The following is a 17,829-nucleotide window of genomic DNA, read 5'->3' on the forward strand; positions in this document are numbered from 1 at the left end:
ATTAATGATATTATTACTTGATATCATCTGGATTAAATAACTGATGTCATGAATTATAAAGACATCAGTGTTAGAAGACTGAGGAGCTGCTGTGAACACATTATTCTCACTTCATATTTAATCTGGATCCTGATGACAAAATGTTCCCCGTTTCTGCTGAAACCAACAGTCTGAGTATGAGTGCTGAACACTCACACACACGCACGCACGCACGCACACACACACACACACACACCTCATGTTTCCATGACGACGACATGAGATGAAATGATTAATTTAGAGACATTTTCTCCCCCATCTGCCTCTGTGTGTTTGAGAGAGAAAGAGGAGAGTGAGGGGGGGGGCACCTGCTGCTGTTCAGTGCTGGGGCGGCTCTGACTGCAGGATCTGAATGATGTTATATAAAGCAGGAGCGCGACTGTGCTGTCACATGACCTCCTTCTGAGTGGGAATACAGCAGCTACATGTTAGCTTAGCCCTGACCCAACTTCATCCAGACAGAACCTTTACAGGTTTCCTGCTTACAGAGCACCACTTACCAGAACCACTATACTAACCAGAACCATTTATACTAACCAGAACCATTCATACTAACCAGAACCATTCATACTAACCAGAACCATTTATACTAACCAGAACCATTCATACTAACCAGAACCATTTACACTAACCAGAACCATTTACACTAACCAGAACCATTCATACTAACCAGAACCAATTATACTAACCAGAACCATTTATACTAACCAGAACCATTTACACTAACCAGAACCATTTACACTTACACTAACCAGAACCATTTATACTAACCAGAACTTATACTAACCAGAACCATTTACACTAACCAGAACCATTTATACTAACCAGAACCATTTATACTAACCAAACCAATTTATACTAACCAAACCAATTTATACTAACCAGAACCATTTATACTAACCAGAACCATTTACACTAACCAGAACCATTCATACTAACCAGAACCATTTACACTTACCAGAACCATTTACACTAACCAGAACCATTCATACTAACCAGAACCATTTACACTAACCAGAACCATTTATACTAACCAGAACCATTTATACTAACCAGAACCATTTACACTAACCAAACCAATTTATACTAACCAGAACCATTTATACTAACCAGAACCATTTATACTAACCAGAACCATTTACACTAACCATAACCATTTACACTAACCAGAACCATTCATACTAACCAGAACCATTTATACTAACCAGAACCATTTACACTAACCAGAACCATTTATACTAACCAGAACCATTTACACTAACCAGAACCATTCATACTAACCAGAACCATTTACACTAACCAGAACCATTTACACTAACCAGAACCATTTATACTAACCAGAACCATTTTTTACTAACCAGAACCATTTACACTAACCAGAACCATTTACACTAACCAAACCAATTTATACTAACCAGAACCATTTACACTAACCAAACCAATTTACACTAACCAGAACCATTTACACTAACCAAACCAATTTATACTAACCAGAACCATTTACACTAACCAGAACCATTTACACTAACCAAACCAATTTATACTAACCAGAACCATTCATACTAACCAGAACCATTTACACTAACCAGAACCATTTACACTAACCAAACCAATTTATACTAACCAGAACCATTTACACTAACCAAACCAATTTACACTAACCAGAACCATTTACACTAACCAAACCAATTTATACTAACCAGAACCATTTACACTAACCAGAACCATTTACACTAACCAAACCAATTTATACTAACCAGAACCATTTACACTAACCAGAACCATTTATACTAACCAGAACCATTTATACTAACCAGAACCATTTACACTAACCAGAACCATTTATACTAACCAGAACCATTTATACTAACCAGAACCATTTATACTAACCAGAACCATTTACACTAACCAGAACCATTTATACTAACCAGAACCATTTACACTAACCAGAACCATTTACACTAACCAAACCAATTTACACTAACCAAACCAATTTACACTAACCAAACCAATTTATACTAACCAGAACCATTTACACTAACCAGAACCATTTACACTAACCAGAACCATTTATACTAACCAGAACCATTTACACTAACCAGAACCATTTACACTAACCAAACCAATTTACACTAACCAAACCAATTTATACTAACCAGAACCATTTATACTAACCAGAACCATTTACACTAACCAAACCAATTTATACTAACCAGAACCATTTATACTAACCAGAACCATTTATACTAACCAGAACCATTTACACTAACCAGAACCATTTACACTAACCAGAACCATTTACACTAACCAGAACCATTTATACTAACCAGAACCATTTACACTAACCAGAACCATTTATACTAACCAGAACCATTTACACTAACCAGAACCATTCATACTAACCAGAACCATTTATACTAACCAGAACCATTTATACTAACCAGAACCATTATACTAACCAGAACCATTTACACTAACCAGAACCATTTACACTAACCAGGCTGAGGAACAGCTTCTTCCACCAGGCGGTCAGGATGCTGAACTCTCTCCCTCCCTCCCTCTCTCGCTCTCTCTCTATCCCCCGTCCCTCCCTCTATCCTCTCTCTCCCTCCCTGTCTCTTTCTCCTCCCTCGCTCCTTCTGTCTTCTCCCTCCCTCTCTCCGTCCCTCCCTCTCTCTCAGTCCCTCCCTCTCTCTCCCCCTCTCTCATCTCCCTCTACCCCCGCTCCCATCTCTCCCCTGACCTCTCTGCCCTCCGTCCCACCCACCTTTCCCCACAGCCTCAATGGAAATGTACCAGGACATGAATCCCCCTCCCTCACTCACCCGTCCCTCATCCAGCACCAGTCACTTTCTATTCTCCGCTGCTACTGAAAATGAATTCTGCACTAAAGACCTACCTGCACTAAAGACCTACCTCTAAAGACCTACCTCTAAAGACCTACCTGCACTAAAGACCTACCTCTAAAGACCTACCTCTAAAGACCTACCTGCACTAAAGACCTACCTCTAAAGACCTACCTCTAAAGACCTACCTGCACTAAAGACCTACCTGCACTAAAGACCTACCTGCACTAAAGACCTACCTGCACTAAAGACCTACCTGCACTAAAGACCTACCTCTAAAGACCTACCTCTAAAGACCTACCTGCACTAAAGACCTACCTCTAAAGACCTACCTCTAAAGACCTACCTGCACTAAAGACCTACCTGCACTAAAGACCTACCTGCACTAAAGACCTACCTCTAAAGACCTACCTGCACTAAAGACCTACCTGCACTAAAGACCTACCTGCACTAAAGACCTACCTCTAAAGACCTACCTGCACTAAAGACCTACCTGCACTAAAGACCTACCTGCACTAAAGACCTACCTCTAAAGACCTACCTGCACTAAATACCTACCTGCACTAAAGACCTACCTACCTGCACTAAAGACCTACCTCTAAAGACCTACCTGCACTAAAGACCTACCTGCACTAAAGACCTACCTGCACTAAAGACCTACCTCTAAAGACCTACCTGCACTAAAGACCTACCTCTAAAGACCTACCTGCACTAAAGACCTACCTGCACTAAAGACCTACCTGCACTAAAGACCTACCTCTAAAGACCTACCTGCTCTAAAGACCTACCTCTAAAGACCTACCTGCACTAAATACCTACCTGCACTAAAGACCTACCTGCACTAAAGACCTACCTCTAAAGACCTACCTGCACTAAAGACCTACCTGCACTAAAGACCTACCTCTAAAGACCTACCTGCACTAAAGACCTACCTGCACTAAAGACCTACCTGCACTAAAGACCTACCTGCACTAAAGACCTACCTCTAAAGACCTACCTGCACTAAAGACCTACCTGCACTAAAGACCTACCTGCACTAAAGACCTACCTCTAAAGACCTACCTGCACTAAAGACCTACCTCTAAAGACCTACCTGCACTAAAGACCTACCTGCACTAAAGACCTACCTGCACTAAAGACCTACCTCTAAAGACCTACCTCTAAAGACCTACCTGCACTAAAGACCTACCTGCACTAAAGACCTACCTGCACTAAAGACCTACCTCTAAAGACCTACCTCTAAAGACCTACCTCTAAAGACCTACCTGCACTAAAGAGCTACCTCTAAAGACCTACCTCTAAAGACCTACCTGCACTAAAGACCTACCTCTAAAGACCTACCTCTAAAGACCTACCTCTAAAGACCTACCTGCACTAAAGACCTACCTGCACTAAAGACCTACCTCTAAAGACCTACCTGCACTAAAGACCTACCTGCACTAAAGACCTACCTGCACTAAAGACCTACCTGCACTAAAGACCTACCTCTAAAGACCTACCTCTAAAGACCTACCTGCACTAAATACCTACCTGCACTAAAGACCTACCTGCACTAAAGACCTACCTCTAAAGACCTACCTCTAAAGACCTACCTGCACTAAAGACCTACCTCTAAAGACCTACCTCTAAAGACCTACCTCTAAAGACCTACCTGCACTAAAGACCTACCTCTAAAGACCTACCTCTAAAGACCTACCTGCACTAAAGACCTACCTGCACTAAAGACCTACCTGCACTAAAGACCTACCTCTAAAGACCTACCTCTAAAGACCTACCTGCACTAAAGACCTACCTGCACTAAAGACCTACCTGCACTAAAGACCTACCTCTAAAGACCTACCTCTAAAGACCTACCTCTAAAGACCTACCTCTAAAGACCTACCTCTAAAGACCTACCTCTAAAGACCTACCTCTAAAGACCTACCTGCACTAAAGACCTACCTGCACTAAAGACCTACCTGCACTAAAGACCTACCTCTAAAGACCTACCTCTAAAGACCTACCTCTAAAGACCTACCTGCACTAAAGACCTACCTGCACTAAAGACCTACCTCTAAAGACCTACCTCTAAAGACCTACCTGCACTAAAGACCTACCTGCACTAAAGACCTACCTGCACTAAAGACCTACCTCTAAAGACCTACCTCTAAAGACCTACCTGCACTAAAGACCTACCTGCTCTAAAGAGCTACCTCTAAAGACCTACCTGCACTAAAGACCTACCTGCTCTAAAGAGCTACCTCTAAAGACCTACCTGCTCTAAAGACCTACCTGCTCTAAAGACCTACCTGCACTAAAGACCTACCTGCTCTAAAGACCTACCTGCACCACCGGCACACTGTGTGGACGGTGTCCTGTATCTTACTTACTTTTCTTGCTCTTCTCTTTGTTGTGTGTTCTGGGTTATATTTGCACTGGACTGGCCAGAAACGGTATTTCAATTCTCTGTATGTATTAATAACACATGTGGAAACTTGACAACAAAGTGACTTAGACTTTGATACTAACCAGAACCACTTATACTAACCAGAGCAATTTACCAGACCAGAACCACTTATACTAACCAGGAGCATTTTACCAGACCAGAACCACTTATACTAACCAGGAGCATTTTACCAGACCAGACCCACTTATACTAACCAGGAGCATTTTACCAGACCAGAACCACTTATACTAACCAGGAGCATTTTACCAGACCAGAACCACTTATACTAACCAGGAGCATTTTACCAGACCAGAACCACTTATACTAACCAGGAGCATTTTACCAGACCAGAACCACTTATACTAACCAGGAGCATTTTACCAGACCAGAACCACTTATACTAACCAGGAGCATTTTACCAGACCAGAACCACTTATACTAACCAGGAGCATTTTACCAGACCAGAACCACTTATACTAACCAGGAGCATTTTACCAGACCAGAACCACTTATACTAACCAGGAGCATTTTATCAGACCAGAACCACTTATACTAACCAGGAGCATTTTATCAGACCAGAACCACTTATACTAACCAGGAGCATTTTAACAGACCAGAACCACTTATACTAACCAGGAGCATTTTACCAGACCAGAACCACTTATACTAACCAGGAGCATTTTACCAGACCAGAACCACTTATACTAACCAGGAGCATTTTACCAGACCAGAACCACTTATACTAACCAGGAGCATTTTACCAGACCAGAACCACTTATACTAACCAGGAGCATTTTACCAGACCAGAACCACTTATACTAACCAGGAGCATTTTACCAGACCAGAACCACTTATACTAACCAGGAGCATTTTACCAGACCAGAACCACTTATACTAACCAGGAGCATTTTACCAGACCAGAACCACTTATACTAACCAGGAGCATTTTAACAGACCAGAACCACTTATACTAACCAGGAGCATTTTACCAGACCAGAACCACTTATACTAACCAGGAGCATTTTAACAGACCAGAATCATTTTTACTAACCAGAACTAGTTTTACTAACCAGTACAATTATACTAAGTGTGATGGAAACTTCTGGAGCAATGGAGATGAAACTCAGAGAGACACAGGGGAGCTAAAACTTTGATGGCAAACACTGAAGGTTTATTCTGAAGTTAACGGACGGAGAATTGACAAGACATTTGCTGCAGCCACGAGTTGACAGAGCGGTTCCCCGACCAATTCTGAAGCTCTCTACTGCAGTCCGAGGTTTTAACCAGTTGAGAGTGTATAATCAGCATTACTCATTAGCGAGACTAAAAAAGATGGATCCTAAATCTAACTAAAGCGTTCATACATGGGAAAAGAATGAACGTCAGGGGAGATTTAAGGGAGATTATTGCAACCCAAAGGCCAACCAACTATGCCATGGGAACACAGATAGAGGAAGGAGGAAATTATGAATTAGCTAATTGGCAAGGTCAGCCACTGGTGCCCTGTGCTCTTCACAGAGCAGAGCAGGTTCACCCTGAGCACATGTGATAGACAAGAGAGGGTCTGGAGAAGCTATAGAGAACATTCTGCTGCCTGTAACATCGTTCAGCATGACCGGTTTGGTAGTGCGTCAGTGATGGTCTGGGGAGGCATATCCATGGAAGGACCCACAGACCTCTACAGGTTAGACAGCGGCACCCTGGCTGCCATTAGGTATCGAGATGACATCCTTGGACACATTGTCAGACCCTACGCTGGTGCAGTGGGTCCAGGGTTCCTCCTGGTACACCAGAACGCCCGGCCACATGTTATAAGAGTATGCCGGCAGTTCCTGGAGGATGAAGGAATCAATACCATTGACTGGCCACCACACTAGCCTGACTTAAATCCAATAGAACACCTCTGTGATATTATGTTTCGGTCCATCCGATGCCGCCAGGTTGCACCTCAGACTGTCCAGGAGCTCAGTGATGCCCTGGTCCAGATCTGGGAGGAAATACCCCAGGACACTGTCCGTTGTCAGGCATGTATACAAGCATGTGGGGGCTGTACACAGTACTGAGTACCATTTTGAGTTGCAATGGAATTTCAGCAAAACGGACCAGCCTGCCGCAAGATATTTTTACCTAGATTTTCGGGGTGTCTTTGAATTCAGCCCACTGTAGGTTGATCATTTTCATTTCCATCAAACGATGTGCTGCCTTTCGTTCCTAACACGTTACTCAGTCCATATCACCATAGATATCAAGCAAGATTTGTTTCCCCTTTGCGATATGATGTGTTTGTACTTACCTAGAGCATTTTACTAACCAATACCATTTCCCCTAACCAGTATCATTATATTAACCAGGGGCATTTTACTGCTGAACATTAATTCAGCTGCTGTGAAGACGCTGGGTGACCATCCTCCCTCTCTCTCTCTCTCTCTCTCTCTCTCAAACACACACACACACACACACACACACACACACACACACACACACACACACACACACACACACACGAGAAGAAAGACAGACAGGAGGGAGGAAGAGCAGAAAGATGCATATACAAAAGACAGCGGATAGCCTGGTTAGCAGATAGCCTTGTTACAGATAGCCTGGTTAGCAGATAGCCTTGTTACAGATAGCCTGGTTAGCATATAGCCTGGTTACAGAGAGCCTTGTTACAGATAGCCTGGTTACAGATAGCCTTGTTACAGATAGCCTGGTTACAGAGAGCCTTGTTACCGGATAGCCTGGTAACAGATAGCCTGGTTACAGATAGCCTGGTTAGCAGATAGCCTGGTTACAGATAACCTGGTTACAGGTAGCCTGGTTACAGATAACCTGGTTACAGGTAGCGGTTGATTTGGTGACGGTGAAGGAGGCGCAGATGGAGTCGGAGGAAAGCCTGCTGAACGTGTTTGTGCTGCTGCTGTTCGCATCTCTGCTCACCGTGGTGAATATGCCATCCTATTTATAGCTGCTGTACCGTCCTACATTTCTTGGTTCTACTCATGCTCTACTGTGGCGTCTCATATATTACACACTACTGGTTCTATACTCATGCTCTACTGTGCGTCTCATATATTACACTCTTCTGGTTCGTACTCTTGCTCTAGCTGTGTAGGTCTCATATATTACACTCTTCTGGTCTACTCCTGCTCTACTGTTGTCTCATATATTACACTCTTCTGGTTCTACTCATGCTCTACTGTGCGTCTCATATATTACACTCTTCTGGTTCTACTCATGCTCTACTGTGTGTCTCATATATTACACTCTTCTGGTTCTACTCATGCTCTACTGTGCGTCTCATATATTACACTCTTCTGGTTCTACTCATGCTCTACTGTGCGTCTCATATATTACACTCTTCTGGTTCTACTCATGCTCTACTGTGTGTCTCATATATTACACTCTTCTGGTTCTACTCATGCTCTACTGTGCGTCTCATATATTACACTCTTCTGGTTCTACTCATGCTCTACTGTGCGTCTCATATATTACACTCTTCTTCATTATTTGTATTTCTCTACATTATTTAAGTCCTGTTGTTAATGTTTAATAACTGAATTTCTGATCAGATATCCTGAATAATAGTGATGATAATAGAACATTTATTTGAATATGTTTTTATGGGATTTGTCTCCTGAAACAAACTCCTTGTAGTGCCAACCTAACTGTCATTCCAGCATGCACCTGTGCATCCCCTCTGTGTGGGAATGGGGAGATTGAATGAGCAGTACAGCTTGTCCCAGTGACTCGTTAAACACTCATGTAATGGTATTGTGATTAATGTAATAGAGACATAATGAGGCAGGTTAAATAAAAGCCAGAAACTGCTGCCTCCTCCCTCTCCAACGGGGGAGGCAACACACCAGATGGTGATGGAGGAGGCGGGTTGGGGGGGCAGGATGCAGGAAGTCGAACCTCTGTAACATAAGATACGATACGACTTGATTTCTCCTGAAGGAAATGGTTTTGCCAGAGTTACAAAGATACATTAAACACAGCAGCATGATAATACAACTGCCCACCAACAGCAAAAAGAGAAGTTTAAATAACTACAAGAACAAAAGACGGTCAAATAATTCATGTACAAAACTGTACAGTGATGAGCAGTATTGAATAGTACAAACAAACATAGCTGCAGAAATGTCATTGGATGTAATATTGAACATTATTATTAATTTTGCACATGGCATAGAGCAGAGAGTGTTTTGTGATGATGGTAATGGTATTTATGTTGCTCAGTGTGAAAGTTCTCAGCTCTCCTTACTGAAGGGTGAGGTGTTATAGAGTTTGATGGCCTCTGGGAGGAAAGACCTCCTGTGACGCTCCGTGGTGGTCTTTGGTGGTCTCAGTCTACAGCTGAAAGTGCTCCGGTAGGACACCAGTGTGGCATGCAGGGGATGAGTGTCATTGTCCAGAATGTTGAGAAGTCTCCTCGGCATCCTCCTCTCGGACACCATTGCCCCCCTCCCCCAGGACAGAGCTCTTCAGATGAGCTTGTTAAGTCTGTTGGCATCAGCTGTCTTCACCCTGCTGCCCCAGCACACTACAGCAAGGAAGATGACACTGGAGAGCACTGAGTGGTAAAGCATCTGCAACATAGTGCTGGAGGAAATACAGGCGACTCTGGCCTTCTAGGACGTCAGTGCTTTTATTCCAGTCCAGTTTATTATCTATTTGGACACCCAGTAATAAAACACCGTAGAAGATGGCCAATGCCACCACAGATTCATCCAAGGTCTGCAGGAGTGCCCCCTGCACCCCTAAAGACCTCAGTCTCCTCAGCAGAAAGAGTCTGCTCTGTCGCCTCTTGTAGAGAGCAGCATAGAGATCAGTCCAGTTTATTGCTCAGATAAACAGCCTGGTTTTTGTACGATTCCACAATCACGATGTCCGCTCCCTGGGTGTTCACTTGTGTTGGCACCATCTGAAATCTAACAGCTCTTAAGTCTTCACTGCGATGAGCTGGAGGTGGCTTCTCTGGCACAGAAACAGAACAGTCATATTTAACACACATATAACACATTCTTGGAATTTGACACCGGTAAACATTTATTAAACAATTGCTTTCTTCTTCCATCTCCTACTTTAAGATTGTGCATGAATATTTGTATGCATTCAGAATACCAAAGCTCCTTCAATGACTCTCTGTCTATCAATGACTTCATCTCTTCCAGATTCAGATCCAGATAATCTTTGTGTTTTTCTGATGAATTGATTTCACTTGATAGTTGTCAGCTCTGTAGTGAATCAATGCACCTCTGATGAACAGGTGGGTCCCTCTGCCCCTGAGGAGGGATGGCAGGTGTACAGCTCAGCTCAGGACCCTGAAGGCCGATGTGTCTGCACCGTGGTCGCTCCCCAGAACAACGTCTGCTCCCGGGACGCCCGGACCAAGCAGCTGCGCCTCCTGCTGGACAAGGTATTACATTAGATTACATAGCATTAAGCTGACGCTTCATTCCACAGCGACTTACAATGAGTGCAATACACCATAAAGATTCAAACTTGAACAACAAATATCATAAGTGTTGCTGCATCAAGGTTTCAAGGTGTTATTGGTCATATGCACAGCAGATACAGCGTATATGTTGGCAATGAAAATCTTATGTCCCATGCTCCTCCAACACCTCAACATACATGGTGCAGATAAGATAATAAAATAGTGCAAAAAGAGAGAAGAATATTTACAATAACAACAATAAAGATTTGAGGAGGTGAAATATATACATATGTGGAATACATTGAGAGTATTTACACACTTTACTCTGTGGAATGAGGAGGTATGGACAGATGCATATATTATGTATAACAGATGTGTATGATATATGTATATATATATATATGTGTGTGTGTGTGTGTGTGTGTGTGTACTATAACAGATGAGAGTAGACATTCACAGAGCTCAGGAGTTCAGTAGTCTTATAGCCTGTGGTATAAAGCTGTCTCTGAGTCTGGTGGTCTTGGTCCGGATGCTGCGGTACCGTCTGCCAGACGGCAGCAGACAGAACAGATTGGTGCTGGGGTGATGGGGGTCCTTTAATATCCTACCGGCCTTCTTCCTACACCGCTGGGTGTAGAGGTCCTCCATGGATGGCAGCTCCGTCCTGGTGATGTGCTGAGCAGTTTTCACCACCCTCTGTAGAGTCTTACGGTGCAACTGCCATACCAGGCGGTGATGCAGCCAGTCAGGATACTCTCGATGGTGCACCTGTAGAAGTTGCAGAGTATCCTGGAGTCCATGTTGAACTTCCGCAGCCTGCGGAGGAAGAAGAGCCGCTGTCGAGCCGTCTTGGATATGACCCTGGTGTGATGTGTCCATGTCAGGTCCTCACTGATGTTTACCCCGAGGAACCTGAAGCTGCTGACTCTCTCCACAGGAGTCCCGTCGATGGTGATGGGTGTGTGTGCCTCTCTCTGCCTCTTCCTGTAGTCCACAATCAGCTCCTTTGTTTTGCTGACGTTGAGATGGAGGTTGTTGTCCTGGCACCAAGATGTCAGGGCTCTGACCTCCTCTCTGTACGCCGTCTCTTCGCCGTCTGTGATCAGGCCGATGACGGTCGTGTCGTCAGCAAACTTGATGATGGTGTTGGAGCTGTGTGTGGCCACGCAGTCGTGCGTGAACAGGGAGTAGAGGAGAGGGCTGAGCACACAACCCTGAGGGGCTCCGGTGTTGAGGGTCAAGGTGGAGGATGTGATGTTCCCCATCCGCACTGCCTGGGATCTGCCCGTTAGGAAGCTCAGGATCCAGTCACAGAGGGCGCTGTTGAGCCCAAGGTCCCTGAGCTTAATGATGAGCTTGGAGGGCACAATGGTGTTGAATGCTGAACTGTAGTCAATGAACAGCATTCTCACATAAGTGTTCCTCTGGTCCAGGTGGGAGAGGGCAGTGTGGAGGGTGAGGGAGATGGCATCATCCGTGGACCTGTTTGCTCTGTAGGCAAACTGCAGGGGGTCCAGTGAGTCAGGGAGGGAGGAGGTGATAAAGGTTTGACTAACCGCTCAAAGCACTTCATGATGATGGAGGTGAGTGCAACTGGGCGGTAGTCATTGAGGCAGATGGGTTTTGTCTTTTTGGGGACAGGGACAATGATGGACTCTTTAAAGCATGTGGGGACTACAGACTGGAGCAGTGACCTATTGAAAATGTCTGTGAACACATCTGCCAGCTGAACTGCACACACCTTGAGAGCACGGCCAGGGATGCCATCAGGTCCAGGAGCCCTGTGTGTGTTGATCCTTTCCAGAGATCTACACACATCTGCACTGGTTAAAACCAGTGAGCAGGGATCCTGGGCCTTCTGTGCCTCCACAGCCGGGGGCTTCTCAAAGCGTGCATAAAATGTGTTCAGTTCATCTGGGAGAGATGCAGACACTTCCTCAGCACCACTCGTTGTCCTTTTGTAGTCTGTTATTGTTTTTAGTCCAGACCACATGTTTCTGGCGTTGGAGCCCTTGTAGTTCGACTCCACCTTGTCCCTGTATTGTCTTTTCGCACTGCTAATAGCTCTCCGGAGTGCATACCTGGAATTCCTGTACTCATCCAAATCACCGCCGCTGTGCGCGATGGCCCGTGCTTTAAGTTTAGCTCGGACCTCTCCGTTTATCCAGGGCTTCTCATTTGGGAATGTCCGTACAGTAATCCGCGGCACGACAGTCATCGATGCATTTGCCGATGTAGCAAATGACCGCGTCAGTGTGTGTGTTTATATCGTCCTCCTCAAACACACACCACTCCGTGATGCCAAAGCAGTGGCGGAGAGCAGAGTCAGACTGCTCGGACCAACGCTGCACTGTCCTTGTCACAGGTCGGTCCCTCTTCAGTCTCTGCCGGTAAACGGGGAGCAGAAGAAGAGATATGTGGTCTGACTTGCCGAAGGGGGGGCGGGGGAGGGCTTTATATCCATGCCGGAAAGGAGTGTAAACATGGTCCAGTGTATTTCCACCGCGCGTGGGGCAGCTGACGTGCTGATAGTATTTCGGCAGGACTTTCTTCATGTTGGCTCTGTTAAAATCCCCGGCCACAATAAATGCGGCCTCTGGCCGAGAAGTCTCTGTCCTGTCGATAATCCCATACAGCTCCTCCAGCGCTGTGTTGTTGTCAGCGTGCGGCGGAACATACACTGCTGTTAGAACAACAGATGTGAACTCCCTCGGCAGATAAAAAGGCCGGCATCCGATCATGATGTGCTCTAGGCTGGGAGAACAGTCCGAAGAAATGATCTCCACATCTGAGCACCACTTGTTGTTCATCATGAAGCACACACCTCCTCCCTTGCTCTTCCCTGAGTTTATTGTCCGGTCCTGGCGATGAATGGAGAATCCGTGTGGAGCAATGGCGGCGTCCGGTATCGTGGGGTCGAGCCAAGTCTCCGTGAAAACCAAAACATTACAGGTCTTAATGTCCCGTTGAAATGCCACCCTGCTACGGAGTTCGTCCAGCTTATTATCCAGGGATTGGACATTTGCCAGAAGTAAACTCGGTAGAGGAGGCCTGTTTTCACGTTTCCTCAGCCTGACCAGGACCCCGGCCCGGGAACCTCGTGGTCTCTTCCTCCTGCGCTCCACAGGTAGAGCTCCAGCAGGTAAACACGGAGACTCTCCATTGTTTGCAGGTCGTCGTGGATTATTGCTGTCCACCAGCGACCTGATGTGTAAAAGTTGTTCTCTATCATATTGGATGATAGGGCTCGCTTGGGCGGTTTGCATGTTGCAAAAAAAGTTAAAACCAACAAAGTAAAACAATAAAAACACTAAGATGTGGAGTTGGTGAGGAGCTCGAGACACGGCAGCCATCCTCGGCGCCATCTTGGTGGCATCAGCTAAACTCTAAAGTGCTTTTTGTCTTAGTAGTAATAGTAGTGATAGTAGTATTAGTAGTAGAAGTAGTAATATAGTATGTGTTGTGTTCCAGGTTCAGAATATGAGTCAGTCCATCGAGGTTCTGGACCGGCGTACTCAGCGAGATCTGCAGTTTGTGGAGAAAATGGAGGTTCAGCTAAAGGGTCTGGAAACTAAATTCCAACAGGTGGAGGACGGACACGAGAGCAACTGGGCCAAACAGTACCAGGTACTCTTGTCATGATCCTTGTTTCGTATCTGTCTGTCCTTGTGTTGTGTTTTATTTTGAAATGTTTCCCCTCTTGTGTCACTCGTTAAGCTTCACTTCCTGTCTGCGTTTCCCTCCTGTGCCTGATTGTGTCATTGTTTTTCACCTGTTGCCCCTGTGTTTCTCCTCCCCCTTCCAGCTGTCTCTCGTCTTGTGATTACCCATGTGTATTTAGTCCCTGTTTCCCTTTTGTCTGTTGTTCGGTTGTCGTCATTTCTTCCCTGATCTTGTCCATGATACCTGCCTGTTCCTGTCGCCCTTCATGTCTGGAGCTCAGTGTTTTTCATGTCCTGTGTTACCCTGCTTCGTGTTTTCGTCAACAGCTTTTGAATAAAGCTCGCTTTTTGTTTTTCACCCTTACCTGCTTCCCCTTGATTTACTGCACTTGGGTCCTGTTTCCTCAAACCTGACAACTCTAACCATAACCCCGGGCCAACCAGTACCAGTACCTCATTTGAAACCTTTGAGGTGTGTTATTGTATATGAGCACTTTCTGCTTGTAATTTAAGTAATATCGCTGTCAATGAGTTGAAACCCAAATACATGCTCATTGCTCCATTAGACCAGAGCGGATCTTCGATGAGAAATGAAAACGTTTAATGCTGCAATAAAATATCCCAGCATTCACCTCATCATGAGATCATTCAACCAATTAAAATTCAGCAAAGCTTTATGAAAATGATCAAATGTGAAAAATGCGCCAGCGCCTAACGCTTGACATTTCTTTCATTTTATGCATACTAATTGGAGTGATTAATTGTTGTTTCTATCCTTCGTTAATGTAGGTGTCAATGCTACCGCTCTGCTAACGCGCTGCTCCTGCTATGCTATGCTACACTATGCTGTAACCCTTACCGTGTTGGAAAAACTATTGGAACATTTGTAATAAATGGAGAATTAACCAATGGTTTTTGATCTGCTTTTTCCATCAGTCCATCAAAGCTAAGATGGAAGAGTTGCGTCCTCTCATCCCGGTCCTGGAGGCCTACAAGGCGGACGCTCTGCTGGTGCGACAGTTTAAGGAGGAGGCGTCAAACGTGACAGAGCTGCTGGGAACACTGCAGGAGCAGCTGGGAGGTGTCGACTACCAGGAGGTCCACAGCCGAGTGCTGGACCTGGAGGAGCGGCTGAGGGCCTGCATGCAGAGGCTTGGTGAGCAAACACAAATCAACCAAGAGACCCAAACCCTTCCTCTGGGTGTCCAGGTAGCTCAGCGGGGTAAGTCCAAACTGTGCAGTCCGAAATGCAGGTGGTCAGTCCGACCCAGGACCCTTTGCGGGTCCTCCATACTTTTCTGTCACACTCTCAACATCCTGTATTCATTAGACAGTGTTCTCTCGGGAGCCGAGGAAATATTTCTGTGGCAGAACTATGAGGCCTCATCTATGAGGATGAAGAATAAAGCTTGCAATGCCCAGTGTGTTAGCTCTGATGCTTCAGCAGGACTGGTGCCATTTGAGAATGGCCGAAGCCGGGTTGGGGAATGTCATAATATTGTTGCAACCAAGGAAGGCCATGTGGGGTCCATGGACAGGGAGAATTGTACTGTTGGGTCCAACACTTCCTTTTTATTTTCATCCTTCAAAGATGAGCAAACCACAAACTAAACTGTGTTCACATGAGGCCTTTACGACGAAGCTGGATTTGTGGTTAGCCAGGTAACTTCAGGGTTATCTTTGGGTTTTTGCTCCTACGGCGCTGGTTCACTTCTTACCAGGGTAGATCTCCACGGTAACTTATGCTGAAGACCTACCCTGCTCTGGAGCAGGAGTTTAAAGCGTTCAAGTCATATTACAGGATAAAAGAAATACAGTTTAAACTGCCTTTTGCAGGACAGACAGCCGGCTAAAATCACTGACTGTGTGAACATGAACATAAATAGAATCTCTGCCCATCTTCAGACCAACTTCACTATTATTACATTTGCGGCAAGCAAGCTTATTTAAATATCTGCCACAACATAAGTAACCGGAGCAGAGTAACTCAGAGCATTGCGTACAGTCCGTGGTACTGTGAGTGCAGACAGCGATGTGTCGCATTTATCATTCAAATCACTTCATCAATCACCTCCTCAATCACCTCATCAATCACTTCATCAATCACGTCATCGATCACTTCATTGATCACCTCAACAATCACGCCATCATTCACCTCATCAATCACCTCATCAATCACGTCATTGATCACTTCATTGATCACCTCATCAATCACACCATCAATCACCTCAACAATCACTTCATCGATCACTTCATTGATCACCTCATTGATCACCTCAACAATCACGCCATCAATCACCTCATCAATCACCTCATCAATCACGTCATTGATCACTTCATTGATCACCTCAACAATCACGCCATCAATCACCTCAACAATCACTTCACGATCACTTCATTGATCACCTCATTGATCACCTCAACAATCACGCCATCAATCACCTCATCAATCACATCATAATGTATGTCCTGATCTGTGTCAGCTCCTCCAGCCGGATCAGGCCTCTGTCTGCACAACACACATTAAGGTGACCCAAACACTCAAGGGAAACTAAAGTGTCAGATCCATCCGTGTCTTATATGGGGGGGGGGGGGTTAGGGTTAGACTAACCCCGCCCCTTTCACGGGAACGCGCTCTCAGCCGATCACATCGGTGTGTGCAGGTGTTCAGGGGGTCGTTTTGTTTTTCAGCCTGCGGGAAGCTGACAGAATTTCTGAGCAGTCACCATCAGACGTCTGGATCCAGTTTGGATCGTGGATGACCGACCCGCTGCTGCAGCTGGGAGAACAACAGAGTAAGTCGCATCTAAAACACAATGTCACAACCATCAACAACACAATGTCACAACAACACAATGTCACAACATCAACAACACAATGTCACAACATCAACAACACAATGTAACAACAACACAATGTCACAACAACACAATGTCACAACATCAACAACACATGTCACAACAACACAATGTCACAACATCAACAACACAATGTCACAACAACACAATGTCACAACAACACAATGTCACAACATCAACAACACAATGTCACAAACATCAAACAAACACAATGTCACAACAATGTCACAAAAACACATGTCAAACTCAAAAAAAACAATGTAAAAAAACAATGTCCAAAAAAAACAATGTAACAAACATAACAACACCAATGTAAACTCAAAAACACAATGCACAACAAAACAATGTACAAATCAAAAAAACAATGTCCCCCCATCAACACTTTTCCAACAACAAAACAAAAATTCAAAAAAACAAACAACACAAAATTTAAAAAAAAAAATTAACACAAAAAAACAAAGTAAAATCAACCCATGTACTCAACAACAAATCACAATCAACCAGTGCCATAAAAAAACCAAAGTACCAACAAAACAAAACCCCCAACCAAGTCCCCAAA

General features: G+C 44.7%; 1 protein-coding gene across 1 annotated transcript; it reads left to right on the forward strand.

Annotated features, from left to right (window-relative positions):
- Positions 1-7,827: 7,827 nt before the first annotated feature.
- Positions 7,828-17,317, forward strand: LOC134873705 (noelin-like). Its single transcript, XM_063897506.1, is given in 6 exon segments — positions 7,828-8,251; positions 10,580-10,729; positions 14,222-14,377; positions 15,349-15,568; positions 17,104-17,154; positions 17,157-17,317. Coding segments are annotated over 6 exon segments (804 nt in total). The 5' UTR covers positions 7,828-8,185.
- Positions 17,318-17,829: the final 512 nt, after the last annotated feature.

This window comes from Eleginops maclovinus, chromosome 12 (genome assembly GCF_036324505.1).
Source record: "Eleginops maclovinus isolate JMC-PN-2008 ecotype Puerto Natales chromosome 12, JC_Emac_rtc_rv5, whole genome shotgun sequence".
In the NCBI taxonomy this organism is placed as follows: Eukaryota; Metazoa; Chordata; class Actinopteri; order Perciformes; family Eleginopidae; genus Eleginops; species Eleginops maclovinus.